The sequence below is a fragment of the Strix uralensis genome, chromosome 18 (assembly GCF_047716275.1).
Source record: "Strix uralensis isolate ZFMK-TIS-50842 chromosome 18, bStrUra1, whole genome shotgun sequence".
Classification (NCBI taxonomy): domain Eukaryota; kingdom Metazoa; phylum Chordata; class Aves; order Strigiformes; family Strigidae; genus Strix; species Strix uralensis.
The window spans coordinates 3,376,788-3,403,160 of NC_133989.1; the positions used below are offsets into that span (position 1 = coordinate 3,376,788).

At 45.4% G+C, this 26,373-nt stretch overlaps 1 protein-coding gene across 3 annotated transcripts in view; it reads right to left on the bottom strand.

Annotated features, from left to right (window-relative positions):
• The window catches only part of COL9A3 (collagen type IX alpha 3 chain), a 41,405-nt gene extending 15,074 nt beyond the window's left edge, over positions 1 to 26,331 (bottom strand). The window contains exons 1-21 of one of the 3 annotated variants that reach the window (XM_074888596.1): positions 24,272 to 26,331; positions 22,961 to 23,029; positions 18,435 to 18,470; positions 17,752 to 17,823; positions 16,901 to 16,954; positions 12,477 to 12,512; positions 11,847 to 11,870; positions 11,280 to 11,333; positions 10,552 to 10,605; positions 9,756 to 9,797; positions 8,354 to 8,410; positions 6,645 to 6,698; positions 6,126 to 6,179; positions 5,547 to 5,600; positions 4,737 to 4,790; positions 3,593 to 3,646; positions 3,089 to 3,142; positions 2,757 to 2,810; positions 2,071 to 2,124; positions 1,270 to 1,314; positions 257 to 310 (exon numbers count right to left, since the gene is read on the bottom strand). In XM_074888596.1, the coding sequence (XP_074744697.1) occupies positions 257 to 310; positions 1,270 to 1,314; positions 2,071 to 2,124; positions 2,757 to 2,810; positions 3,089 to 3,142; positions 3,593 to 3,646; positions 4,737 to 4,790; positions 5,547 to 5,600; positions 6,126 to 6,179; positions 6,645 to 6,698; positions 8,354 to 8,410; positions 9,756 to 9,797; positions 10,552 to 10,605; positions 11,280 to 11,333; positions 11,847 to 11,870; positions 12,477 to 12,512; positions 16,901 to 16,954; positions 17,752 to 17,823; positions 18,435 to 18,470; positions 22,961 to 23,029; positions 24,272 to 24,337 (1,095 nt within the window). In that variant the 5' untranslated portion in view covers positions 24,338 to 26,331. Of the gene's footprint in view, positions 1 to 256; positions 311 to 1,269; positions 1,315 to 2,070; positions 2,125 to 2,756; positions 2,811 to 3,088; positions 3,143 to 3,592; positions 3,647 to 4,736; positions 4,791 to 5,546; positions 5,601 to 6,125; positions 6,180 to 6,644; positions 6,699 to 8,353; positions 8,411 to 9,755; positions 9,798 to 10,551; positions 10,606 to 11,080; positions 11,243 to 11,279; positions 11,334 to 11,846; positions 11,871 to 12,476; positions 12,513 to 13,213; positions 13,302 to 16,900; positions 16,955 to 17,751; positions 17,824 to 18,434; positions 18,471 to 22,960; positions 23,030 to 24,271 lie in introns of those variants that run through there. The other 2 variants (XM_074888598.1, XM_074888599.1) reach the window with 2 other exon arrangements.
• Between the last annotated feature and the right edge of the window lie 42 nt (positions 26,332 to 26,373).

The following is a 26,373-nucleotide window of genomic DNA, read 5'->3' on the forward strand; positions in this document are numbered from 1 at the left end:
GTGGGCTTTGACCTCTGCTGCAGTGTAACATCTGTGCACGGAGGTGCCCACCCGCCCAGCTCGCATCGTGCTGGCTGGGCAGCTCCATGTGGGGCTGCCTGGGAGTGCTCATCACCGTGGCCTTGAGCACAGCCCCTATCGTGTTACCAAAAGGTTTATTTGTACAGGGAAGCAGCATGAGAGCTCCAGCTTCACAGTCTGGTTTAAAACACACTCAGCGGAGCTCATGATAAGTGTCAATGACAGGGATACGTACAGGGATGCCTGGCTCTCCAGAGGGACCTGCCTCCCCCATCTCTCCAGGGCTGCCCTGCAGAGGAGAAAGAAAACACTCAGTCAGGGCATAACTTCAGAGTCATTTCTGTCCTGCCTAGAGCAACAAACGTAGAAGGGAGTTAAAACCTGGATCAGGAAATAAAAACAGCTTTAAACTTTTACAGTTTTAAAACCAAGGCAACAAAACTCTCAACGACAGACATGTAAAGAACAGGAGCAGGGACTAGGGAGGGCTGCCCACCCCAGGGCAGTGCCACCACATCCCATCTTGGACTGACGTGGACCAGTGAGACAGGGATGCTCTCTGGGAGAGGCCTGCTCAGACACCCCAGTTCAGTCACTCCTGCATCACCTTTATACAAGGGGAAATGCCCTCCTGCAGCATGAGCCTTCCTCTCACACCTGAGGATTAGCAAGAACAATGATGCAGGTGCAAAGGGGGAAATTCAGAAAGGAAGGGGCAGAAAAAAAAGACGCTTTCCAGAACAGCTTTGTGCTGGAATGCTTTGGTCTGCCTGAATTTTCTTTTACCACACAGGTAAGTGCCCATCTAAAGCTCCATGGAAGCTTTTCTCCTGAGATGGGGGGAAAGTCTCCAAAAGGCAAGATGAGGTAATCCTGCTCCTGCTTGCAGATGCTCAGACTTTTGATTCCCAAAGGTGAAGACTGCTCTTGGGACTTTGACAAAAGGGTGGATGCTTCCTTCTGAGGTTTCCTAAACCACTGACAACTCTCCTGTGTATCTGCTCTGTCTTCACTGAACCAGGTGCAAGAGCTGTCTCAGCAAGAGCAGGGCCATCTCAGTGTTACACCTCACGCCTGCTCCTCACTGCTAGGGGAACCCAGCCCCAGCAGGAACGCCGACACCATCGCTTCGGGGTAAGTCCTCCCAGGGTCTACTTGCAGGCACCAATCCCCAAAAGCTGAAAAGCTTTGCCATGACAAGTTTAGTAGCTTCCACACCAGAACCCGTCATTAGAGAGATTCACTTACTGGTTCACCCTTTGAGCCTTTAATACCTGCTCTTCCAGGCAGTCCCTGAAAAAAACCCAAAACATTAAAGCAATGTCAGAAGAAGTGGAGTTACTAAATTTGTTATTCTGGTCTGATTTGATATTCAAGGAGCAATGTTTGCTTGAAGCAATGGAGAATTTGCATTTCTGCACGCTTTCACCATGAAAATTATGGCTTCAATTTCCCTCTTGCTCACCGTGCTAGCAGCTCTACATACACTAATCCTTGACAATTAAGAGCAAAGAGGAGGAATATACAACTAGAGCAGCAGCAGCAGCAACATTTTGCACAGCAGAAACCTCTCTCCATGTATGTTAAAAATATTCTGTAAGACAGGAAAAAAGGAATACTTCACCTGTATTTACCTAGTTGGGAGACTGGAGACATGAAACATTTTGCCAATGAACACTAGTAAGCCAGGGACAGAGCTCAGGCTATTGTTGAATTGTGGTCATTTGTATCCCAAATCTTACATCCCTGCATAACGGATGCAGGCCACTGGGATGTGAAAGAGAAAACCCCTCTCAAATTTAAATTTTTAACAGAGACAGATTGGCCAAAAGCCAGGCTATTACTCTATTTGGTGCTACTCCTGATGTTTTCCATTCTGCCTTGTACACTGCTCCCCTGTTTGTGTGGCAGGAAAAGTACATTTCCTCTTGGCTTCAATGGGGCCCCTTGTGAGACGATGCACAAAATGAACTCCCCTCTCCCCAGGAAGGATCTCTGTACGCAGGCCAAGCTGCTGCACCACCCCGCAGGTCCTGCTGCCATACTCACAGGCAGTCCGTTTGGTCCCTTCTCTCCAGGAGCACCCACACGAGCTGCATCACCCTGTGGATATCAAGAGGTTAGGAGGGATCCTCTGGTACTGGAAAATGGTCTGACACAGGCAGGGGACACGTTCCCAAACAGGCGTTGGTAATCTTCTCCCTCCCCATATGTGCAGGACCAAGAACCTGTTGTGTCTACAGGAGGTGGGCACCCACGGGACACCGGGTGCCCAGAGCTCCCAGATGTTTCCCTGGTCCCCGTGCAGCTCCCAGCCTTCCCCAGCACCACACAGCCCATGTTCCTATGGGGTTTAACCGTTCCAAAACCAAGCAACGAGTACCTGACAGCACTGTGTCTACAGGCAATTGAAATAAACAGATGTCTCTGTCAACAGCTCTGAAAAGGCTTCTCTGAAGGCCTAGAGTCAGCCAGTAGGAACCACTAAGTACAGGGACACAGTGGAGTTTAGCCCACATGGGCACGGCCCATATGTGCATCTTCTTTCTTTAGGGAATTTTCCTTGGGATTAATTAATAGAAGCAACTTCACTCTTCTTCATTAGTTACACTATTGGAAAACTTTTTTAGAAGCAAAAGCTTTCCAGCCATGCCCTTTCTCGACAAGCATCAGTACACGCACACGGAACAGTAACAGAAATCTTTCCTGCAGTGTTTAAGTAAGACTTTACAAACCTTCTCACCATCGAGTCCAGGAGCTCCATCCCGTCCATCCTTGCCAGGCATGCCCTGCAACCACGCACAACGCAGGTTAAGGTTATAAGGAGACTCCGTGGTTTGCAAAATACATTCACATCAAAGAACCTTTTGGCAATGGGTCCAGCTCCAGTTGGACTGGGAGATTTTTCATTAACAGCAGCACAACTGGGATTACACTGAAGGTTACAGAAACCCGCAGAGCAGAAGTTTGATAGCAAAGACTGTAAGATGCAGGTTTTTTCCTGTCATGTTTTATCTCATCATATGCAAGCAAGACAACAGTGAGACTTGCATCCTGCTTGACTTACAGGTTCTCCTATGAGTCCACGAGCCCCTGGGTTTCCTTTTGGTCCAGGTCTACCCTAGAAATCAACAATAAATCCTGTGTTATCCAGGACACAACCCTTAAGAACAATCAGTCAACAAAGATAATACTCAAACTCTGTAGGGACAAGGGACATTTCCTTCAGTTTGCGCTGGCTCCTACCCTGTTCACATAGGTACAGCAGTTCTTAAAGGACACACCAGAAAACTGGCCCAATGCTGGCTGTAGCATCTGGGAAAATTCTTGATTGTTTTGAGGGATGCAGATGTAAGATCTGATCCCTGTGCTCTAGGCTGTAAGCAGCACTTAGGCACCTTATTACTTAGGCATCTTTAATAAGACTTAAACATCTAATTTTTGAGAGGAATACTTTCATCCCATTCATCTCCCTTTCAGATAAACCAAGTGGGGACAAGCCATAATAAACCTGTGAAAAAGGCTCCTTTGAGTCCAAAATTTGAGCAGGTGGGTGTTGTCCTGCACTTACAGTATCGCCTTTGGGCCCCCTGAATCCTTGAGGTCCTTTGTTTCCTTGGTCTCCCTATGACAGAGGAGGAAAAGCCATTAAGCATCTTCATCACACAGTGACAAAGAGTAATGTTTCGAGAGTGTGAATGATGAAGGTGTTTTTGTGCTGTTTGCTGGCGTTAGCAGAGCCGTGAGCGTACACGTTCCCCCAGGAGCTCGGCCGCACTTTCTCAGTTACACTCTGTAATTCCTGACACACAGATGAATTGCAGCAGGGACTTTGCCAACAATCCCTCGGGGCAGAGACCATCTTCCCCTTCATTTAACAAAGCATTTTCTTTAACCAGAAACAGAGTGGGAGAAAAACTTTAATATTTACTGTCTAGATCCTGCTTGGCATAATTAAATGTTTGGCGGACAGACAGCACCTCATTTTATTTTAGTTCAGATTAATTTCTTCTATAATTGCAAAGACTGAAGAAGGGTCCCCAGAGGGTGGTGCTGCCTCGGGGTCAATGCAGACAGTGGTGTGTTGGCTGGTGTAGGCAGGTGAAGGTGCCCGCTACAGAGCAGATGTCATATTACCCACACGAAGGGTGGAAAATGCCCTTAGAGAGGCCACGGTGCTGCAGATGCAGCTCAGGTCTCATTTTGGGCGCAGTAAGGAGGGTACAGGACTCTGCCCACAGGTAAGCGTGCACGTTCAGTGCTCTACACTTCACCCCAGAGCTCTGCAAAGGGAGGACAACTGCATCTTTAAGATACAACTGCTTCTGCTTGTAGCAAGCTGTGGGCACTTGGGAATAGACCAGGCTCAAAGGATGTAAGCCCAGGATAACGCTTACTGATCCAAACTCTCCTTCCCAAGAACACCACAGATGCCCCTCAAGCGCTTGCCTGCAGCTGCTGATATTCAGGGAAGAGCAATGGAAACGTGGTGAACTTATTCTGGCACGGGGCACAACTGAGGGAGAGACAGCGTGAGATCTGGGTCAGGTGAAATAACATCGCTCTAAGTGGAGGGAAGAAGGCAAAGGGAATAATCTGATGGAGACAGTCAGCACACTCCCCCTGTTCACTGGTAGTAGAGTTTAGCGCAGGAGGAATAAACTTTAGGCTTTGGTTGTGGCAGGCCACAGAGATGCTGAGAAGCAGATACATACAGCTTTCCCTGGAGGTCCTGGGATTCCAGGTGGCCCTCTGAAACCAATGTCACCCTGCAAAGAGTAATACATCATTGTAACGCTGTGGTTAGCAGAAGGTGAAGTAACACTATCCCCACCTTATACCGCAATCTAAGAAAACACAAAAACTCTTGAAAGACACCCTGTATTTCTTGTTAGTTTGCAATAGTCTTGCAAAAGGTCCCCCTTCTGAACAAGCAGGTTTTTACTCTGCATCTCCCCACCACAACCTCTGGTGATACACTGACAGCGTTCATGGCCTTGCTATCTTGATAACACACTTGTTTCTAAATAAATGCATAACTATCAAATTCAAAACCATTCAGCCTCTAGGCTGACAGTCAAGGGACCTTGGCAAAAATCCAAAGCCATGATGAGCTAGAGATTGACCCTGTTCTCACTGAGGATATACTTTTCGTGTCCTGAAAATCTTTGTCCGTCAGTGATTCTTTGTTTTTTTCTTGTAAACAGACAGAAAGTGAAATGTTCATGAAACGTTTCTCAGTTTTTTGCAAGATTCTTTAGCATTGTCAGTCTTTCAGGGACAGCACTTTGTCCTTCTGGTCTGAATGCTTAAATCGGGCTGGGCTTGATCCTGTCAGTCCCTCAGGTATGTAGATTCCTCCTGCCTTTGGAAGGTTGTTCTGCTGGGGGGGTGCAGGAAAGAGCCTGCACTTTATATCTTTACAAGTTCCCCAGTGGCCTTCAGTAAGGACAAATGACACCTCGCATGAGACAAACTGGTGATGGAAGCAGGGGTGGGGGGTAAAATCAGAAGGTTTTTCTTACTCTGTCGCCAGCTGGACCCATTGGACCAGGGAGGCCTCTTAGTCCTCTTGGGCCCTAATTAAGAAAACAAATCAGTTAAAACCCAATCACTGTTAAACATAAAATGGCAGAACAGTATGATGTAGCAACTCATCAACACAGAAAACATTAAGAAACAGTGAAGAGTGGCAAAAAGCTCAGCCTTCTGATGCACAAGACATTTTCCCCTTCGGTGACAACCTCTGAGCAAGCGACACCGTGCAGACACCCCATGCAGACGTGGGTTCAGAGTGCCTGCACCCTCCAGCCCCCCTGCCCAGAGCTCAGCCTCAGATCCACCCAAAAGGTGCCCAGTGCTCTACTGGGGTACCAACAAGACAGCGGCCATCACTTGGATGTCTCCTCCAAGGCGAGGTACCAAAAGCAGGACCTGAATTAAAGCTCAGTGAAACCAGCACGATTTGTCTTTTCACCAGGATCAACTTTCACATCTGTTCTTCTGCAGAGGCGAGAGCTGTTTGTGTATCACAAGGTGATTGATGGCACCGTTGAGTTTCACAGTAAAAAGGTCATGGGAACCAGTCTGAGGGTAGGTGTTACCTGCAGGCCAACACTGCCGGGAACGCCTGGAGGACCAGGAGGGCCAGGGTTGCCCTGGGAGAGAAAAAATTGATTAGACAAGAGGAACAGCATGGGCCTGCCAACACAAAGACAGACACCTTTCTATCTTATTTCTCCTTGAGCTCCCTCCCACCCAGATTTCTGCTTCAGAATTTGCTTCTACATTATAGGCAATTTCTTCTATGTGCAAGAACACTTGATCAGTCAGGAATTCACTCAGGTGATTGATGCAGGGCTCCTTCCTGAGCTGACATCCCTGCATGTGAAACAATAGGTGTTCACTTATCAAACTGATCCTGATGTTATGATTATCGGGAAGATGAATTTTCTTGACATGGTCATACACACAGCAATGGGAGCCAATGCACTTCAGTCATAGTAACTTCCCCTTGTTGTTCAGCCAGTTACCTCATTCCTTCTTGTCTTCATGAAGAAATCATTTATTATGGTGATTTTAAAGAGAAAAATCCTCCCCCACCCCCTTTAATTGAAGTTTACCTTCTCTCCTTCTTTTCCTATTTCACCAGGTTCTCCTTTGTGACCAGTGTGTCCCTAGAAATAAGAGCTCCAATTACCAACATTCCAGTACAGTCTAGTTTCAAAACTTAAATTTTGTGAGATAGCTGTAAGACCTAAACCCACACAACACAAACAAAACTGGGAAAATAATCTACTTGTGCTGTAACCGTGTGAATGAGGGTCACTTCTGGGGTTAATTAGCCATGCACCATTCCCCTGTTAGGCATCATTGTGTCAGAACTGATCTAGTTTCAGGAAATGCCCAGATTTGGTTTTCAGGAGTGATTTGCAGTGAGATAGGCTACAGGTCTCCGGTTGCAATTCTCTATTACAGGTCAGGGACCAGAACTCCGTTCCCATCACTTTTGAAAATGGGGCTGAGATGCTTCTGAAAACCCCATTCTGTATCTTTAACCTCCTTTTTTGTTTAAGTTGTCTTTAATGTCTGCATCATCCAGCTTGCAAAGAAATCCATGTCCCACTGAAATCTTTTATATAAACACAGATTCAATTTGCTTCTTGGCTCCCTTCCTATTATTGTAGGAGAGACCCAGACTAATTTCAGCCATGGCAGATGTTATTCCTCACCACGCAAAAGGTCCTGTGCATCATTTGCATCATAATTGGAGACCTTCACAGCTTTTTCCATTTCATAAGCTATGAATTTTAAATAGTTATACCCTAAACATTATGTATTTCTAAGGATATTTATGACTCAGCTCAGAGACCAAACAGACCTGAAAAAGGTCAGTTCATGAGGAATTGAGACCACTTCCCAGATGTTCCACCCATTGCCAACCTCTGCTAAATCCTGCTAAAAAACCTCAAGTTATTACACTCCAGCAGTGAGCTGCTGTAACCTACTGCACAGAATTCATGTGAATCATAAAGGGGACAGAGGAGATGTTTAACTGCTGAGTGAGGTTTCTTGAGGGTTGCAACCTAGAATTTATGTACCAGAATCAAACAACATAAACAGAAAGCTGCCCGGTGCTACACTGGGTATAAAATGACAATTAAATTGTATTTAATCATGTAAGTTATGTCTTGCTACAGTAAAACATGTACCTCTGTGTTTACAGGGTCTGTGAGCACAATTTAAGAACTGGTGAGATTTTTACAGCTCTCAATCTGAAAAGGCAGCACATGGTTCTTGAGGCAGCCCTGGACCGCTGCTCTCTGCTTGCTCTTGTTCATCAATGGCACCTCTCAAGGCTTCCATGGTGTTTTAATCTTTGTCCTTGCCCTATGCAAAAGGTTAAATCTCACTTGTAGGAATAAATGGCTGTAGTTAAGTCTTCCATCTAACAAAAGTTGCAATCCTGCAAGGGATGAAGCTACAAAGCAAGGCAGGTAGTTGAAGGATGTAAAGCCTCTTGCTGAAGGCAAAGGGAGAGTGCTCACACTTTGCAGGACTGAGTTCAGTGGCAGAGCAGCTACTGCTATGGGGCTGGGGGGGGGAACAGCACGCAAAGAGGGCAGGATCAGGTCCTTCATCTTCCTCTTGTCTCATATTTGGCTTCTTTGGGGGTTTTCTGTTCTGACAGCATAAATGCATGGCTGGTTTGGAGAGGTGTGGAGCCTGCAGGAGACGTGTACTGTATATAAACCAGCTTAATCCCAGGGGTTCACAGTGGTATTTATTTTGGGAGACAGACCCTTGTATCTGCAGGTGGTATTTTTCTTACCTTGAATCCTGGCATTCCTGGGGGACCTGGAGGACCTGGTGGGCACAGGGCTGGGCACTGTAAGGAACAGAAAGACTCTCTGGTTTATTGAGTACACACAATGCACCCAGGGAAGCTGTATTCATGGCTAGGGAGAGGTGAAAAGGTCATGTGGGTTTTGGCTCTAATCCACTGAATCCAAATCATTCACAGCATCATGTATTCACTGGCATTTCCCTAGGGCAGAGGGTCCTAAACAGGTCCTCAGGACCCCAGTAACTCACAGAATAATGATTTATGAATGGGCTGCTTCACTTCGGGCATGAACTGTGAGAAATTCTGAAGGCTGACAGTGGTCCATCATCCAAAATGCTGGAGAACCAACAGCTCCCTGGTGAAGCTGGATGGGTATCTTGTAAATCATTAGGAATATACTTAAATCGATGCATTCATTGACCCCTATTGATTTCCATTAGACTACCCACCTAACTGAAACAAGGACAAGCGTTACAGTTTATCAGAAGGGGACCTATAAAAAATTAACCCAAATACCAATAAGCTGGTATCTGCAGATGTCTAGGGGTGGGTGAGCCCCTGGTGGGAGCTCTAGTTTGACTGGGAACAAATCAGAACATGCATGGAAATTTAATGGGGACTTAAAAGACCATACTCAGGACTATAAATAGGGAATGAGATTTTCTTCTGCAGCTTTTCTTTCATTTGTTTGTTTTTTCTTTTAATAAAACCTCAGGCAACACCTCTGTAGCAGAAATTTAATTTTCTAGTATATTCCACAGGGTAACTTAAATTAAACTTACAGAAATAGTATCATTTTCCTATTAACTTCCACGTGACTTGCCATAAGGCATTCTAAACTGACTCTGAGCTTTTTTTGGGGCACGCCAATTAGAAAACCAAAGATGCTGTCACAACAACAGCTGTGAAATCTGGAAATGTCACCTCCACCGTTCATGGACTTAACACTCCTTTCATTCCCTTGAAAGAAAGGAATCAAGAGTTTCTCATAAGGAAGGAAGTCTAAACAAAACATATGCCCATAGGAACCCAGTGCCACCATCCATGGAAATAAACAGTGCTACACGCACAACCTTGTCTCTTGCAAAGCAGGACTGGAAACAGATGCATGAAAAGCTGTTGTCATTTACCAAATGCTAAAGTTGTTTTGTAAGTGAAGAATGTATGCAAAACCTGCATTTTGAAAAGCAAACTGGAAAGCAGAGATCAAGGAAAAAAAAAAATAATCAGCACTAGCATATCTGCCTCCTTGAAAGAACATTTCAGCCTTGTAAATACACACGCAGCACTTACGTGTTCCACACTACGGCAGTTTAGACCCACGTCTGCAAGTCACATCAGGGATTAAACTAAAAAATATTTTCACGCTACATAAAGAAAAACCTACCTGTAGGTCCCCACCGCCATCGGGAAGGGCGCCTGGAAGACCCTGCAATTCATGAAACGTGGACTTTTAAATACATCAAGACAAACACCAAGAGGGAATGCAACTTCTAGAAAATGCACTTTGCAGGCCCAGCTCAGTGGGATCAGCACGAGGCAGATACCCAGCCCTACAGTGTAAAATGCAGCCCCTGAACCCAGAGCATCATGAGCAGCACCAGTCCTCAAACCAGATGTGTCAGGGGGTGTAATTATCTTCTGGAGATGCACCGATAAGCTTGGGGAAGAGCCTTGAGCCTTAGGTGATGAAGGTATGATTTGAGAAGAGCAGCTGTGTCTGGCCATCCCCTTTGGGCCAAGGAAGTTCCTTGGGAAAGAGCTCCCTATCCCTTCAACCCTCCAGAGATACCGCAGCAAACCCAAAACAGAGACTTGCTGGTTTCAAGCCCCTCTTGCTGGCCCTACAAGACCACATCACGATCCAAGCAACCATCAAAACCTTGACAGAACACAAAGCCCACCCTGCGATCCGTCAGTGCCATAAATCCTGGATGTCACTGGGTTCCTCCACCCACACAGCACAGGCAAGGAACAGGAGATAGTCAACAGACCAAAGTGCAGCCAGGGTAAAGTCACTGCTCTCCTTGGGGCACAGTGTTTATGGCCTGGTGAAACTTAGCCCGGAAAGGGACTGCTCAAGGCAATCACAGCAAATAAAAAGCACACATTCTGGCAGCGAGAAGAAAATTCTGGACTCCCTATGGGAATTTTCTCGCATTTATTTGCAAGTCTCAACTTACAGGAGGTCCGGGTGGTCCAGGAGGCCCTGGGAATCCTGGCAGACCAAAAGGTCCCTAAAAAAGAGTGAAAAATAATAAGAATTCCCCTTCTTAACCATTTCAATGAAAATGCAAAGGGAGAGGAAGGGTGACTACCAAACACCGTTGGATATTTGTGAATGTGGGGCAAGATATCTCTTAATGGGACTAAACTGCACTTTTCTTTCTGCAGAAGCTTCTATGACTGCAAAGAGAACAGCAGATACATATGGGAGAATAGGGATTAGGACAGAAGTACGTAACCCTGCATCTACATCCCTTCTTCCACTGGCTCTGTACCTCTCCAGTGGAGCTGTGGCACCCAAAACTGATGACATGCTCCTGCAGAATGGGCTCCCTCAGATCAGACCCATTCTGTTCAGTAGCTTCTTTTGAGGATGCTGAAAGTACACGCCAGTTGGTAACTGACCTCTGTTCTCATGACACTGGCTGCTCTTTTGTCCTTACTCATAGTCGGTAAAGGGAGATAAGGCTGCAAGCAGTTGCACACCTTTGGCATTGCACTGGTTGACTGGGGTGACCCTACACAAGCTGATACAAGGAACAGCATTGCCCGTGGGCATTTGTAGAGCTTGTAGTGTCTTGTGCATCACACTTCCAGAATGGGGTAGGAGACCAGTAAGGAGCCTCATTCTTCTGTGGTTGTGGCATGATCAATAAGTGAGGATCAAATGGTAGGAGAAACTCACAGGAGGACCCCGAAATCCATTTCCACCTGGGAGCCCACTGGGTCCTGGAGGCCCCTGTTGAAAAGAGAAGAGCCCTTACACCCATGGCAAGCTCACATAGCTGACAAAGCCCAGGCAAACAGTCTGGCTGTACTCATTTGTCTAACCCCTCTGAGGAGCACAATCTTGCACCCAGACAATCAGTTTACCAATGCACATCTTTCTTTTGCTCCACCCTCCCTTGGAGCACACTTTGTCATCATCGCACATTGCCAACATCTGCCTCCCCTCTGACACAGGGCAGCTCTGAGATGCTCCAGGAACCCACCAAACAAAAGTTGCCCCAGATCTGGTCACATCCAGCGACTACAAGCTGCTGTGCCTTGAATTTACATCAGTGCCAGCTTCCCTGGGGTTAGGAGAAGCATAAAAAACCCACAAGGCTGATGACCTGCAGGACTCCACATCCCTCTGCCCGGCACAGGAGAGGGACTCAAGGCCTGGGGTGGGTTTGTAACACCCAGGGTATCCCATAAAGCTAGCATAATAATTTAAAGCTCTTTTTAAAAAAAGAGTCTCATTACTTACTGGAGGTCCTGGTAGTCCTTTGCCCTGGAAACAACATTTAAAACAGTAAAAGATCACTTAGAAACTGAACATACAGGAAGAAAAGCAAACCTCAGAAAATGTCACTTAATTATTTTTTTCTTCTAAGTTTTCTTAGCACTCCCTTGTCCCCAATTATCGTCATTTGCAATCAGAGCAGAGCTAGAGTCCTGATGAATCCTTTTGTTGCCTCTAATAATTTGTATTCCCTTAACATCGCTGTTACCTATGAGACATCTCTAAGTAAAGCCGTGTACAGTGACGTGACTGGGACACAGACAGTTATGAAGACATTCTAGTTAATCTACTTTTCCTTTTTTTTTTCTTTTCATTTTTATTAGACATTATCTAACATCTAATAATTTTGATAGCATTTGATATGCTAAGTCTTTATCCCAAGCTGGCTTGCTTGATAACATCTAAGAGACTAAAACCAGGCCTGTATTATCAGAACGTGTCATACATACATATTTAAACACTTCAAACAATATTTTCACTCATTCAGGCTTTGATCCCTTTGTCTGGGATACAAGGCTTCCTGTCTTCTCTTGGGGATGGTTCTGGCATAATGTTACACAGCACCTTTACATATGCTGTTCTAGAGTTACTTACAGCTGGTCCAGGTGGCCCGGCAGGTCCTAATGCACCCTACAGGAATAAAACAGAGTGAAAATTAGCAGGAATAAAACAGAAACCTCCATCTGGGTAGACACCAATCTTTGCTTGAAAACTCCAGCAGTGCCTTGCAGAGACAGTGTGCAACTGGAGATGCTCAGCTGAATTCACAAATATAAGGGTAGAAACTTATGGATAATGACTCTGTCATTCCTGACTAATTACTTGATTAAAGAACATTTTAAGATAGTAGCAATGGATGGTCAGAACTGGCCCCAGTAACTTTCTTCATCATTTGCTGGTCAAGAGAGAGTAGAGACTAAAACATGAACTGCTCCTAAAAGACTAGATAGGCACTTCTGCAAGTCACAGCTGGCCTCAGATTAGTCTCCATGAATATCTAAACATTCATAAATTGAATTTCATCCATTTGAAATATTCTCATTCATAATCCATTCATATTGGAGATCCAATGACTAAATTATCTGAAGCTATTTACAAGATTTGGACTCGTCCTAGTGAATTTTATCAATTCATACATTTTCCTTTCAAGCAAAGACAAAGATTTGGCAGCTTCTGCCTCTTCACTAGCTGCCTTGGCAAATCCCCAACCTCCTTTTCCCAATCTGCATTCTTACTCTTAAGCTTGGCTAGAGTTTGGTGAGCTTATGTCTTAGACTAGAATTAAGTCATTCTTGAAGTTGTTATGTTTCTGCTTAACTGAAGATACAGACCTTCTTAATCCCTTTGTTGCATTGCAAGGATGCCAGCATTGGCCAGTAGACTTAAAATTAATTATAGGTAGTTCTGAATTCTGAAACCTTGGCCAGCAGCTGTTAAGATATCTCCAAGAGATGCTGGGTGTGCATTGCTGAGTCACGCTCTCGGGCCTGAGAGGCTCCTCAGAAAACAGCTGTTGCTTCAACAGGGAAAGGAAAAGCAGAGGTAGGCAGCTGATGAGAGCAGACTGATTCTGTCATTCCTTTTAAAAAGAAAAAAAAAAAGAAAAGAAAAAAAAAGAAGTGGTGGAGATGCAGAAATGCCAGTGCCATTTGGGGTGAACGATAAATAAAATAATAGTTTGCTCAACAGCACTGATGCAGCTGTCACAGTGAGTTTCTCTAAGCTGTGCTGACGCTCGGGAGCTGCAGAAGAGCCGCGGTGCTCTCAAGGCGCTGCCGCCGACAGCTCTTTGCTTGCATTTGCATTGTTCTCGGCTGATGCTGTGCTCTGATAAAGGCAGAACTTAAAATAGTAAGTGAGAAGGTGACAGACTTAAACACAGAACAAACCATGTTGTTATTTATGGACTGTGTTAAACTAGTGCCAGCAAAATCCTCCTCTCCCTGCGCAGGGGACAAAAAGCCATTACAGCACAAGGTTTCCTCAGCCTCTCGCACAAACCTGTTTTCCAAACCTTCTCAAAATGCTGCACAGAAACATCTCGAGAAGGATGCCCTGAGCTGGAATTAAATGGTATCTACCCCTAGGACCAGGACAGGGCAGATGGGCAGACCTGGAAAATATGCCAACACAGTACTAGTTATTGTAATCCCAGGGATGACGCCAGCCCTTTCCTAATGTTCTGCATACCAAACGAGATTAGAAATATTTTCCCTTGTTAAATTTAAGGGAAAGATACAGAGGACCAGAGGCCTCATTAAGAGCAATCTTGTGAGGAGAGGGCTGTAATCCAATAAAAATCAACTCTGCTGTAAATGTCAGTTCATTCATTTCTCTTGCTTTTCTTCCAGCCACTTTTATCTTTAGGCTGAAGCCCTTACAACTACTGATAGTTGTAAGGGACAAGCTGGGATCTCCTCCTGCAAAGAAAACACCAAATTCCTGGCACCTACTGACTTACACCCTAATCCTGCCCTCACTGAAAGCGGCTGCACAGCCCCCTTCTGCTTTGGCCAACATGCCAAAAGGTTGGCAGAGTACCTGAAGTGCCAAGTGTTGGCACTTTACTCTCCCTAATTTTGATATCTTTGAGGGTGTAAGGTGCAGCATGCAGCAGTGAACATTCCTGTTACGGTAAAAGATCATCGAGTCCCTGAGCAAGCTGATGTGACTCCATTAAGTTCAAAGGAGAGACTCTAATTTACACCTCAATTTTAATTACATTGTCTGACTCAACTCATTCTCCTGGTAACAATGTTCTTTCTCTTTTGATTCGAAAACAATCTCACCATAAGTTTTCACTTTGAAGTAATATACAACGTGGAGCTTAGTAAATACTTGATTAATATGACATTCATAAGTAAATATGAATGTTTTCCTCAATGCTTATAGTGTAAAGCCCCAAACTTCAAGACGGCCTTTGAAAACTTTCCAGTGAAGGATACTAGTACCTAGCACTGAGGTCAGGACCCAGCTTGTTCCTGGCTAAAAATAAAGGATTTTTTTAAATTGGAAAAATGAGTAGGCTTGATCTAATCAGTCTGTAAGCAGAACAATGAGAAAAGCTAATGGATGCTGATAGCAACAGGAGATATTTAAGATAAAAACCATTTTGGTATGCAACATTCTCTGGTCAGACATGAATCACTGTTGGACTGATGAAGCATGGCATATAGAGGAAAAGAAATGTTTAGCAATAATATATTACTAAAAACTGTCTTCCATGAGCCCACTTCCATATGCTAAACACCTTCACTCTCAGAGACTCCAGTCCAGAAAAATATGCTTATTTAGAAGAAGTCATAGTGTTAAGCATGAATTCAATCCCACAACAATAAGCAGACACCTCATTTCAGTGATTCCTGGGAGACTGAAATATGTTCTAAAAGGTGGGGAGAAGAAAGAAAGTCGGGATAACAGTGCTGTCCTTTTAGAGTGTTAAAGCTTTTAGAAGTTTTTCCTTTTTCCAGGCTTTTATTAGACCAATTAAAACCATTTTCCAGATGGACCACTGACCTTGAAAAGCTCCCAGAAATTACAACAGGTCCCAAGTTTGCCCCATGCTGGCAGATTGAGTTACAAGACATGGGAAAGCACGTCAAATCAGAGCATGTAGTTACGGTAACTGTGTTTGTGTCCTTCTGCTAAACAGCTGAAGAGGAAGTTCTTGTGCCCAGAAATTATCTGCGCAATTACCCTGCAAACCAGGAGCTTGTGTGCTAAAGTGGGCATGGGCAAACACTACCACTGAACATAAAACAGAGGCACAAAACTGCTCAGGGTGTGTGGTCCTGAACTTTTCTATTTTAAAAATCAGGGATCAGTTCCCAGAAGGTGCTGGACCTCTGCCACAGGCTTTCTGAGGGTGGTGAGGATTTTGCAGCCCTGGATCTCTGGGGAGAAAGATGGGCACGAGGAAAAGCCAAGGAGATGGTTTTTAGTGCAGTGCCAATGGATGAAGGCTTGGAGCTGTGACCAAAATTCTTGGGTCCTGCCACTCCACCTTCCCAGTGGCCAAGCAAACTTCGCCTTGCACATGGGAAAGGAAGAATTGCATATCAAAGATACATGGCTCTATCACTCATCCCTTTAACTGAGACGACTCTCAGAGTTTTGAGCTTTGCGTAACTCTTGGGGCAACAAATGGATTATTGAGATATACTGAACATGTTAGAAAAGTCCACCTTTTTTAACCTCTGCTCACTGTGACGTGTGTTCAGCTCATCAATGCAGACCCTGAGTTCAAGAGACCAGTAAACCAGCTGTGGATACAAGCCTTATCTTCCCACGCTGGGAGACAGGAAAATATCCATGCTGGATAAAAATCTGTGCTGAATGCCTCACTAATGTCTGGTTCTTAATGTCACAAGGAGGCCTAAGTGTCTTTCTGGCCCCATTGTAGATGATCTGAAGGACATCTGTAACATCTCAGGCAGTCATTTCTCTATCCCTGTGGTGCCCCTTAGCAGAGCTGTGATATGCAGGAAGCAAGAAAAAACCTCTTATTTCTTGCTACACTGGCTGGGAAAGTCTATGCCAAAGCAACTAATAATGTCAACCATATGGGTAGCCTCAGAATTAACAAAAGGCAAAAGTTTAAACAGTTAATACACAGTAGCAGTAATTATAAACATAATGGAGATGTGTATTCAGACTGCAAATAAAAGCCAAAACAGCTTCACTTTGTTAAATTTCATAATTAAGTCTATCAACTGCTTCAAGGAACTTTTTAGATACTCAAAATATCACCAGAGCTGTTCTGCACTGGTACTCCCACCACTGAGGCTATCCAAGCCCACTCAAAGCCATGTGACAGAAAGATGGATCTCATGCCCTGCCTCATAAAAAGCCATCTGGGCTTCATTTCAAGGGTCCAAGTATTTTGCAAGGGTTTACGGATAAATAAGCCATCGTAATCAACACTTGAATGTCACCAATTTACAAAGGAAGGAGAAATCATCAATACAACGAGTGACAACGTTAATTTAAAGGGACCTAGGATCTAATGTGGTACTCACACGGTCTCCCGGAGGCCCATTTGGGCCAGGGGGGCCATCGGTTCCTGTTAAACCCTGTGAGAAAAAAAAAAAAAAAAAAAAGAGAGAAGTGTGAAAACAGAGAAATATTGTAATAAGAGCTGTAAAAAGTCCCTGTCAATGCTACCAACACAAAACATCCGGATGCCAAGCTCTCAGGAAAGCCTAACCATTCTATTTCTCTCTGTAATTAATCACAAAGGACCAGAAGCAAATTATCAGTACTGTTCCTGTACACTGTAAGTGTGGATGAGCACCACCAAGCACCTTGTTACTGGTGTTTATGGAGTTGCAGCTTAGTGGTGGAAGCTGCCTGAATGCCTCCTCTTGCCTGATGCAGAAGGAAACGTGATGCTACAACCTTACCCACACTCAGCTACCACAGCAGCAAGCTGGTAATGGGAAAGCTTGACTGTGTGCAGGCACCTCTCCAGAGCTGTAGGGCAAATCCCAGGCCAGTGACCAGCAAGCCTCAGCTAATAAGCGTGACTGGATTTCTGAACTGAGGCTCAGTGGGCTTGCTCCAGAAATGTCAACTGATGCCTGTATTTCTGCAGGCTTGCCCAGTGCACCTCTGAAGAACTGCAGTATTTCATTGTAGAGTGCTCTCCTATCAGTTATGCATCTCAAAATTGTTCTCATACTCCTTAATTCAACCAAGAGATGCTTTCAACTCTCAAAATTTCTCCTGACATGCAGGATGTATATGCAGATCCAGGACCCACTTTGCTTCTCCAGTAGACACAGAGAAAGTTGGTGAAGACGCTTCAGGAAAACACCCAGCCCTATGGGAACTATTTAAAAGCTGTAAGAGAAGATGACAAAATACTCACATCCACTCCAGGAAGGCCAGGCAATCCAGCTTCACCAGCTGCTCCAGGCTTCCCTGGTGCACCTTTTGGCCCCTAAATCAGATAAACAGGCAATTATTTTTAACATAATAACAAGAGGAACATGATGTGTGTTGATAAGGGCTAGAAGATGGAAGTTCATTTGTTGATGCGTTAATTTTACACCATGTAACATGGAAGAATTCATGCAGAGAGATGAATCTTGCCATGAATCCATATCCAAATCCTAAATTAATTGCAGTGCTTTGGCTCAGTTCCACATACAGTTACTCATAAGCTGCTCCCAGGAGAGGGTTAGAAAGGGATGGGATAAGCAGCCCAAAGCTAAGAGCTGTGCCACCTGGTACAAATTTGAGCACCCCTGGGCAGACTGAGGAGCTGAAGCAGACTCAGGCCAATACCAAAAATAACCACGCACACGTGGCTTGGTGCCAGTTTTGTTATACTGGTGATGGGTGAGCTTTATTTCATGCATATCCTCCACTAACAGTGAAGCAGGAGAATGTGTTTGTCCCCAGGACCAGTGCTGAGCACCTCCACTCCTGTGTACCCTCCATGGAAATTCTGCTGCAGATCAAGAGGAAAGCGAGCCAGCAAGCCTTAGTTCTTACACCGTGTCCCTCTCAAAAGGATGAGCAAGTCAATGTCAACCAGAAAATACTTACTGGTGGGCCTGGCAAACCAGAAGGGCCTGGCTCTCCCTAAAGAAAGAAGACATCAGTGTTAGTGTTGAACCCCCTTCTGTCAACTTCTTGCAACAATGGCATTCCCAACTGTCATAGTGCTCAAGTCTCCCTTCATGCCCGCTCCAGGATTTACCACGCTCAGTCTTATGAAGCTGATGCTCTAGATCCTGCCACCCCCTAAAGCAGGATGAACCTGGACAGCCTTTTCCACACCAACACTAGCAGATTTGGGGAAACCCACATTCTCAGCCTCCCAGGGTCAACCAGTGCTTCTGAATGGTGCCCAGCACTCCAATTTTTTCCAGATATACTTAGAAATTATTTGCACTTAGGCTTGTGGGGCAGAGAGGAAGCTGGATGGCTCTCAAGGCTTTTAAACATCTTCTTGATGAAACAAAGTGATATGGTGATAAGCTCCAGGTATCCAGGACACAGTATGAAACTGTGGTACTACCAGGAGTTGGGGGCTATCAGAAAGTGAAGAAAGAACAAACTGTCTACAATGATTTTCTTCATATGACTAAATTTTGACAAGAAAAGCAAATGAACAAAGCCCCCAACTGGTTTCCACCTAATCCAATTGCACAATCTGGATTAAACCCAATTTTAATAAAATATTTCCAAAGCGTTCATTTTTTTCTGTCCTAATGAAAAGCAACTTTTAAGAGCATCAGTAAAGGTGTTTGGGAGAAAATATTTAAAAAACCCTTTGAATCACTTCTTCTAGCTCAGCCAGCTGTAACATCATTCATAAGCTTGCGTGGACCCCAGACAAGAAGATATTTGTGTTTTGTTGTCAGCCCTCAAAAGAGGCAATAATTTGCAAATAGCAGGTGCTTCACTGGAGCTTGCTTTCCCATCTCATCCAGCAGAAAAATCACTTTGTGTCCCTGTTCCAGACGTCTAGATGGTACCCTCCCCTCCCGGCTTTAGGATAAGGGCACTAAATATTGTGAGAGGCTCGGGTATTGTGGGCGAGCGGAGGGGAAGGGGCACATTGAATCCTGGAAGAAGAAAAACTATATGGCAAAAGGGTGGTTATTAACAGAGCAAGGCTAGAAATAACACCAGCCCCACCGTGGGCCTGATAATTAGGAGTCAGAAGGCAGTAAGCAACGGCATGGAATTTATAGCATGTTTCTATATTTACCATGTCGGCAACTGTGAAGTCTGTGGGCAAATCTCTCCAGACTGGCTGCCTTGATTCGTGCAGGCAAGGACGTATGTACTGCACTGGGGACAGATCGACACACAGACCAGAGGGGCAATGAACAGAGGGATCTTTATGCTCTGGCTTGCTGAAGCACCTCCTTTGCCCGCAGATTTTCCATAAATAGTTATCATTATCATAGGTGGGGAAGGCCCCCTGCCAAGGAAATGAAAGAAGCAGTTCTTTCGCAATGAATGGTTTGAAAAGGCAGCTAGAAATGGCAGTAGAGGTGGTTTGCTCCCTCCTCCATCGCTCGAGGTTGCCAACTTCTTGCATTTTTTTCTTGCCTGTGCGATGGCAATCCGTACAGCGAGGTCACAGCATCAGCAAAGGCTGTTTGGGACCATCTTAAACCTTGACCCTGCCATCGTGGACCCCTGCAGGACTCTGCAGGAGAACCAGAACTTCAGTCAGCTGAATCAAAAGCCTAATCAGTGTTTATACCCCTAATGCCAGATCACTGGGAATTAGAGGTGAAGGCTGTCAGCAAAAGGAAATGCTCTCCTGGTGTTACGCGAGAGGGAAGCAAGTTTACTCTTTCTTAGCAAGTCAAGCCAGGAGATGGAAAGTGGGGGAGGAAAAAAAAAAAAGCTTGATTTTTGAAAAGTGACAATTGCTTATTAGCAATTTGGGGAACTACATCCCCAGAAATAATTCACAGGAACTTGTTGCTAATTCTTTCGATCATAACATGCTGTTTCTATTCTTGGGAGGGAGAGATTTTGCTTGTTACTGAGTATGAAACGTGAAGCATATTAAAGGCTATAATTATAAAATATTTCGAGGGACTTAATGTTGCAGCTCCCACTGAAAGGCAGGACTGAAAGCAGCAGCTTCTAGAAATTGTGCCTATGGGGTTCATCCAAGGTTTGTTCAGAGATACCCTGAATAATTCAGCTGTATGTTATGCCTCACCCACTGCTCATGGCCAGCAGTAAGGGCTGATGAACACCTTGGCAGCACTCAACCAGCTCAGAGACCGTTCAGCGACTCTTCCCACATAGCGTTCACCCAAAGCCATCTGTGAAGACCCTGCTGGAGTGGCTTACAGAGTTCAGGAAACTTGCATAGATACGGTCCAGAAAAGTTCTGATTGTGCTTTAAAAAAGTCTCATCACCCAAGAAAAGAAATAAAACAATGGTTTCATTTTTTGCAGTGGTAGAATTGACACTACCACTCAGGCTCCACATGATCCTCCCCATGCAGCACTATGAAAATGCAGAGTAGTGCTGGATTTTATGTGTCTCATTTTTTTGGAGGGTACTGCCAGAAAAACAGTAGCCCTTAAACTGGGAGGCTGTATGACTGTGCTCAACAGCAGCCACAGCCCTGCATCTCTTTTCTTATGCAATTCCTTAAAGGACTCCATGTCCTGCTGAATAGCAGGAACCATCCCAGAGCCTGTCCCTCAACAGCTGGACCATCTCACATGAACAGGGCACCCGACAACCTACATCCATAGGAGGGATGTAGATCAAGCCTGTTCAAATGAGAGACTATTCCTGCATAGCCAAAACTCCAGCAAGACTCAGCACCTTAAATACCTTACTCAGCTGTTTGATTTATTAGGACTAAGCTCTTCATATGAATTAGATGTTGTTATTTGGTCCCGTCCCACAAAGAGCTTCCAAAGCTTTTAGAGCATAGGTTCACCTGATCAGCATCTCCTCGGGCTCCTGTTTCCAAGAGCAATCAGAAGTGATGCTGATGCTGTTCCAGAATTAAGGTATAAAATATCCTGCAGAAAGCAGGAACTGAGCGACACAATTCAGGCGATTTATTTCTTTCCGATTGCCTATATGCAGAAGTTGGTTACAACTTGAAGTCTGAAGGGCTTCATCCCTCCCATATTCTTCTTTTTCACTCTGTACAGAAATGCAGCCACCCTTTCCTGAAGCCCGCTGGCCACACTGATGTCCCACTGCAGTGACTCCACAGGCTCCCTGCTGCAAACATCAATGTATGTCCTGTGCCCTCTTCCAGGGTGTCCTCTTCAGCCTTTTATCATCTTGTGAAAAACAGCAGAGAGAAACCATCAAGGTACCAGCTCTGAACTTTTCATGCTACAAAACCAGGGTGAGATTTCCAGTAAAACAGTCTCCGTTAGTCGAAAGGACACTTTAGAGGGACTAGCTGCAAATCAATGAGGTTCTCTCTTCAGACCAGCCTTGCTCACAGAGCCACTATGAAAGCTCACCACTGCAGACAAAAAAGCTCCTTGTTCACCATATACCAGGGAACTCCTATATCTTTTTTTACCTTCTTATCCAAAAGAAAATGACCAGCATGGAATGAATAGATTTTTTCCAAGGTTGCTTAAAGGCCCAATTCCAATAAACTTACTTCAGACAAACTTTAAAAAAAACCCTGCCCTATTCCATAAGCAGCTTAGAGAGACAAGCACTACTCAAGAGTATCCAAGCAGGAATCCAGCCTTTTGCATTTGATGTGGTCTTGTTGAAGGTCCATCTGATGCTCTTTTATCCACTGCCAACTACAGGATACAATTCAGTCCTTATCCAACAGATGCACAGAAGCAAAACTTTTTCACTTCTATGGAGCCATCAATTAAAAGTAATAGGACAAGTTTTTCTCCTCCAGTAAGTCCTGTGGTACCCAGTCTTCTACCTCTGCAGGAGGTGTACGTATAAGGAACTGCCCGATGAAATAAAGGGTGCCCATTTCATTTGTCTTTTGTGCCACCAAATGCAACTCATGTCTGGAAACACACAAGCCAGATTCTGATCTCTTACGTGCCAATGTAAATTAGGGATAGCCATACAAACACTGCTGAAATAAAACCAATATAAGTAAAAGCAGTGTCCAGTCCTGCATATTTGAGTTTCTTGGGGCCTCTCTAGAAACGTGGATGCCGTGAAGTGTCACATAAACCTCTCTCTGAACTACAGAACATGCAATGACCCGGAGGCACATCGTACCCATGCACTCAACCGCATTACGTTCCCCCTCCTCCCCAGACACCAAAAAGAGAAATACTCTGCTTTGCGAGCAGGGTCACAAATCCCTGGCTCTGTCCCCAACTCTCTCCTGAGACAGGGGATTGACCCTGCAAAGAACCTGAGGCCACTCAGCACCTCCACTTGCTGTTCTGACTCTTGCAGAAGGAGGTCTCCTGTGAGTAGGCTGGTTCTCCAGGTCCACCCACCTCTGAAGGATGGCCCAAAGGCTGGGGCTCTAGAGAACAAGAGCAACTTCTCTGCTCCGTTGGCTCTGCCTCTGCTCCACCCCTCGCCCTCCCTCAGCTGAGCCTGCCCTCTGCCGAACGGTACTCACGTCTATGCCGTCCTTGCCAGACGGTCCAGGGGGTCCTCGTGGTCCAGGAGGGCCTTGTGGTCCTACTCTCTGAAAGGATCAGGGAAAGAGAGAGAGAGAAGAGTTTATTTTTGCATTAAAAAAAACATATGGGCTAAATCAGAATGCAATGGCCAAGTCCTACAGCTTAACCCTCCATCCCTCAGGGCCCCCTGCCATCCTGGGTGGACTCAGAGCTCAGGACCGCTGCAAGGCTCTTTGGAAAACCCTTCTGACTGAGCACATCCTCAGGGCTCCCAGCTCGTGTAACTGGTGGCTCATGCTGGAAATCGGAGCTGTCGCTGGAGAGCAAACGGGTTTAGCTGTATAGGAAACAGTTCTCACTGCCTACAGGCACGTTTCTTTTTGGGCAGAGGAGGAAATGCAAAGCCCACGGAAAAATAGGTGCCAAGAGCTTGGCATTAAAAATTATAGTCCCAGTCTCATGGGGTAATGGAAGAACCAGGTGGACACCACTGAAGACAGAAGGAGAAAGGGAAATTCTCCTCTCTGAGCAAGATGCCATTTGAAAATCTGGAATTTTGGAGGAGGTCTGAGGTGGGGGGAAGGAAAAAAAGGTCCAATAAATGACTTCTGTATGGAGAGGGCTCCAGAGAGCAACTTGCTGTAGCTTCAGTGAACAAAGGTTTCATTGTAGAAGCAGCTCTGCTCGCAGCAGATGAGGGCAGCTCTGAATTCCCAAGCCAGGCTGCAAAAATTCCTCACTAACACAATGAAAAATCTCACTGAGGAGTTACTTCCCCAGGCAATAATATTAACACCGTACAGGGAAGTTTAATATAGCTTCATGCCTGAAGTGAACAAGGGTTAAATACGCTATTTTATAAGTGTAAAATTGATTGAGGGAAGGAATAAGAAATTCTGATTCAGATGAAGACCCAGACCGGGAGATCAGTCTCGTTAGCAACCTATTACTTCATTGTAAAAGAAACCTGTTTCTCTTACATCAACAGGTCTCCCCTTTCCCAAGGCTTTCTCTCTCATCACTGCAGTTCTGAATGGGAAGATGATACTTTTACAGAAAGCATAAAGCAGCAGCTTCTACACGAGGATACGATCTAAAAGTCTACCTACACAGGTACAGAACCAGATGTGTTTGCTAGGCGCTCTCTGTATAACAGCACAAGTTACACACACGTTTTTAATAAACCTTAGACTCTAATAACCTGCCTGTTGCCACATCTCATCCTGCAGGTATAATATACACAGATAATCATCTTTTCCCCTTCGGGACTTTTTTCTCGAGCATAAGACGTAAATGAGGCTTCTTACCTGAGCTGATGTTGTGGCTAACAGCTGACATAGGAAGAGAAGCCCAAGAGCAGAGAATCCAGCCATGGTGCCCAGGCTCTGCCTCTCTTCGTTCCTCCTGGGTGGCTAAACTGTTTCTCCTCCAGGGTCCAAGCAGATCCCTCCTCCTCCTCCTGGGTTTCGGCTTACAAAAGAGACTCCTTGCCTCCAGATAAACCTGCGGCTCCAGCCGGAGGGGCAGAGCTCAGGAGCACAGGCAAGAGGGGCTGAGCTGGGAGGAGAGAGGAGGTTTCCGAAGGAGGTGGGAGAAGGAGGGGGAGCAGCAGGCAGTCAGGAAGAGAAGCTCTCATTCATGCCCCGCTGGGCAGCCCCAGCCTTGAGCAAACAGGGAGGGAGCTGAAGTAAGGGTCGGACTTGCAGACACGCCACAGGAGCAAAACTCAGCTGCTCCAGCTGGAGATACAAAGATGTTCCTTAGGTCTCACCCAGGCCGCTTCTCAAAGCCCACCACCACCTCAGTGCTGGACAGGTAAAAAGCAACAGAGTGAGAGTTATTCAGGGCCCGAGGCTACCTACCTTCACTAGAGAAATTAATATACCTGTAACAAGTGCAAGATGCACTACAGAGAAACACACTTACTGCTTTGCGAGATGGTTTATTATCTCTGGAGGTGTATTCACATCTAGTGTGGGGTTTTTTTTCAGGGAGATCTAAAGAATGCCAACCGATTTCTTGAGAAAGTGGTGAATCCTGACTACAAAACAGATGATCGCAGACAGATACAAGGAAGAAGAAAAAAAAAGGAGAAACATTCTCAGAGCCACAAATAAAAAAAGAGGAAGAATGGCCTTTGAAATATTTGCAAGGAACAAAAGGATGATGGTTTCCAGCTATGTGATTCCAAATGGCAATATCTTTATGAAGATGCACCTTCTGCAAATAACTTGCTTCCTTTTATCGATTAAAGACAATTTCATTCAAAGCAGGGCTTGGAAGTAGAGAGGAACAGTGGCAAGATTCACCAGGACTGCAATGTCACAGCTCATTTGGTCAGCAAGAAGAGAGCAGAAGTGGAAAAGCAAAGCTTAAAAAAATGAAATACCAGGTTTGTCTGGCATCCTTACACCAGGAGGTTTATATGAGCACACAGTGTGTGCCTGTCCAGCTCCCCAGCAGCCAATATTCCACCAACCCTCACAGATGGATAAAGGGCTCAAAGATTTACTAAGTTCCTACAATATTTTGCAGAACAAGCAGCTGGAGACCAAGTGAGTGTGTCTGTACATCTTCAGATGGCTTCAAAGTAAACTGAATGCTTTATTAGACACCACAAACCCTGCAGAGGGAGAGCAGCACAGTTGCACGAACTGCTTCGCACAGAGCTTGTACCTTGTCCTTCACTCTGAGGCCAACTTATGGCGAGAGAAAAGGTGAAGCAGGTCCAAATTCCTTGGCCACACATTGCTCACAGCAAGCCAGGGCTTGGAGGGCTGCTGCAAGCAGAGCCTGCTTATGACCAGCAAGGGAAGAGCCCCAGAAGCATTCACCTTCAAGCCCACCCCACAGAACAAGAGGAGGACTGGTCCTCCTCTCCTTCCATGTCCTCAGGCAGAGGGAAGCACAGCTGAAAGGACACAGACTTACAGAAGTCATTACCACAAAGACACCCGTGTGCTCATGTCCTGAAGGAAAAGGCTCAATAAAGCCCCCACATGGAGGCTGGTCAGCTGCCCTCTTGCCTGCTAGCCCCGAGAACTACTCAAAAGCAAAGTCCTTGTTTGCTCTGCAAAGCATCACAACACGCTCCTGGGAGGATGGCAGCACAGAGCCAAGACAGGGAATACTGAAACATTTCAAAGTATATCACTAAACAAGAAGCATGTGGGAGGGGTGTCTTTTTGCCACAAACATTCACTGGCCACGTTTTATAGCAGTGGAGGAAGACTGAGCATCACCTCCCCCCCTGAACAAGCAGCAGGTATGGCCCCACCAGAGCTCTGCTTGGGAACGCTGGACACCCCATGCACCCACTCGCTGGAGGTGCCCGAGCAACAGCAGATGGCCACGGGGTGTGGTGGTGGTCGTGTCCTGCCCTCAAAGATGAAAAAAAACACGTAAGTGG